Source organism: Hipposideros armiger, unplaced genomic scaffold (genome assembly GCF_001890085.2).
Source record: "Hipposideros armiger isolate ML-2016 unplaced genomic scaffold, ASM189008v1 scaffold_1971, whole genome shotgun sequence".
NCBI lineage: Eukaryota > Metazoa > Chordata > Mammalia > Chiroptera > Hipposideridae > Hipposideros > Hipposideros armiger.
This window is the reverse complement of record NW_017733321.1, coordinates 2,744-5,036: the sequence shown is the minus strand read 5'-3', so window position 1 is coordinate 5,036 and position 2,293 is coordinate 2,744. Positions and strand designations below refer to the sequence as shown.

Here is a 2,293-nt window from a genome sequence, read left to right as displayed (position 1 = left end):
TTTAAAATCTACTTCAGTACAACTTAATGAGGATAATTCCATTAACTCCAAGAAGAATTCAGAAATGAGAGAGATAAAGGAAGAATAAAGTGATTTAAATTATATGACAAGTCAATCAAAATATGTGTTCTTACCACTTCACAGGTTGGCATAACAAGTTTTTCACAGCTACATTCTAAAAGGCAAAAACCAACAAATTTATATTGATCAGAATACATTAACATATTGTAATAAAACTTTAAAATATGGAGATTAATTACCACAATGCCATATTGGACAACATTGACCAGATACATTTTTTTTCACAAGATTCATATCTTCTGCACAGTTGAGTAGTGGTGTAGGACAAAGATTTGGCTCACAAACTAAATAGAAAAAATACATGGGTAAAGATTAACTTCATGTAACTGCTAGTTTTTGCTACCCACCATTTAGTTCACTGCCATTGCTAGTGTAATGCATGAACTCATATCTCCCCAGTGCTTCCTCTCCCACTGCCCAATTGCCATGTATGAGAACAAGCAAATGATTCATAAGACAAACAACAGTAGTAGAACTAGGACAGCTTATCAGGTGAAGAGCCCTGAGAAATGGCTGGAGTACAAGAAAAGAAAGGAAGTAAAGAGGTTATGGAATTACCTGGATATCTAGAAATTCTAGGATGATCAGACAAGTCACAGCTAATCTATTTTGGGGGAGGTAATGACACTATCCAAGATGAGCTCTCAGAGGTATGAAAACATTACATATATTTAATATGTATTTTATGTGCTAGAATTCAACTGAAGTCTTAAACATTGGACACATCTAAATATTTTAAATTAGTTAAAATATACTTACCACAGTAATACCGAGGACAACAGGAGTCTGTGGTATTAAGATCCACAGTGAGAAATTCCCCATCAGTACAAAGTGGAATAGGTTCAGTGCAAGGTTCACAAACTAAAGGTAAAACAAAAAAAACAGAAGTTACAGCTGAGCTAAACAAAAAATCTAATTATTAGTTCAGATTATTATATGCATCAAAAATCAACATAAAATACATTATATTTAATAAAAATAGAAAACAAGAAAAATAAGGCTTTAACAGATCTCTTTNCATAAAATATGTTACACAAAGCCAGAGTCTTTCATTTTGCCCTCCTGAATTCAACCCCACTCTCTTCCTCTTCCATATAGACCTCACTACACTCAAGGTCCTCATTCATGAATGGCTATACTAGTCTCTTACTGATTTCATGCCCTCCAATGTTTTACTGCACTTATCCTGCTACACAGGACTACCAATATCTGCTCCCTCAAACACCATTTTTATAATTCCTATCTGATATAGGACCCTTTCCATCTCCTATCATGTAAAACTACACTAAGCTTCCTCAGGGTAGGGCTGTGCATTTTCAGGTGGCATAACCACACATAACTGGTTTTCAACAAATGTTGGTTGAATGACTAACTGAAAAGAATATATGAATAAATCAAATCTAAATTCCTCAGCCTTGCCTTTAAAGCCCTCCCCAATTTCCCAATTTGGATAGTTCATCTCTCATTGTTCCTCCTCCAGTTAACTCTTTCTCAAGGAAAGAGAGAGATTGTGGTTCTTCAATATGCATATCTTACCTCATCCTTTGTGCATTTACTCATCTTCATACTAGCCCATCTGGAACAGTTCACCTCTTTTCATCCATTATTCCTAACCTGACTATCACTTTCTTCCAAACTTTTCTTGATGGTCACCTTCCCTAGAAAGTTCTCCATGGTAATCTACACATTGGGTTTACTCTGAGCATTATTATGTAGGTGTTGTAGTAATAATTATAGCTGATACTAATTGAGCCCTTGCTATATGTCATGTACTACCTAATTTATATTAATTTATTTCATTCTCATGATATAGGTATTGTTATTACTTTTTATTGCAGCTGAGGAAAGAGAGTCACAGATAAAGAGAGGCCAGACCATTAATAGAAACAAGACAATCTCCACTTGCTTTAGTTCTTCTATCAACTTATATCTTAGCTACACTTTTTAAGGGAAATGAAAAAATTAAGGCAGAGTGGAAAGAATGAAGGAATACACACAAACAAACACATACACAAAACAATCCCGGGTTTGAGTCCTGCAGATTTTAGTTAATCGTTTACTCTCCATGGACCCCAATTTCCTTATTTATAAAGTGAGCTAAAAATATTTACTTTGTGGAGATGTAATGAGATAATATATTAAACATGTTATTTAGTAAACTATGAAGGACTTAAGAAAAATACAATATCATAATCTTACTCTTTTCTGTAGG

The 2,293-nt window shown here is 34.1% G+C and overlaps 1 protein-coding gene across 1 annotated transcript in view; it reads right to left on the bottom strand.

Moving 5' to 3' along the window:
• LOC109378423 (otogelin-like protein) overlaps positions 1-942 on the bottom strand; it is a gene marked incomplete at its 5' end in the record, with an annotated part of 11,974 nt that extends 11,032 nt beyond the window's left edge. The window contains 3 exons of the mRNA XM_019634815.1: positions 135-175; positions 261-365; positions 841-942. Coding sequence (XP_019490360.1) covers positions 135-175; positions 261-365; positions 841-942 — 248 coding nt within the window. The remainder of the gene's footprint in view (positions 1-134; positions 176-260; positions 366-840) is intronic.
• Positions 943-2,293: the final 1,351 nt, after the last annotated feature.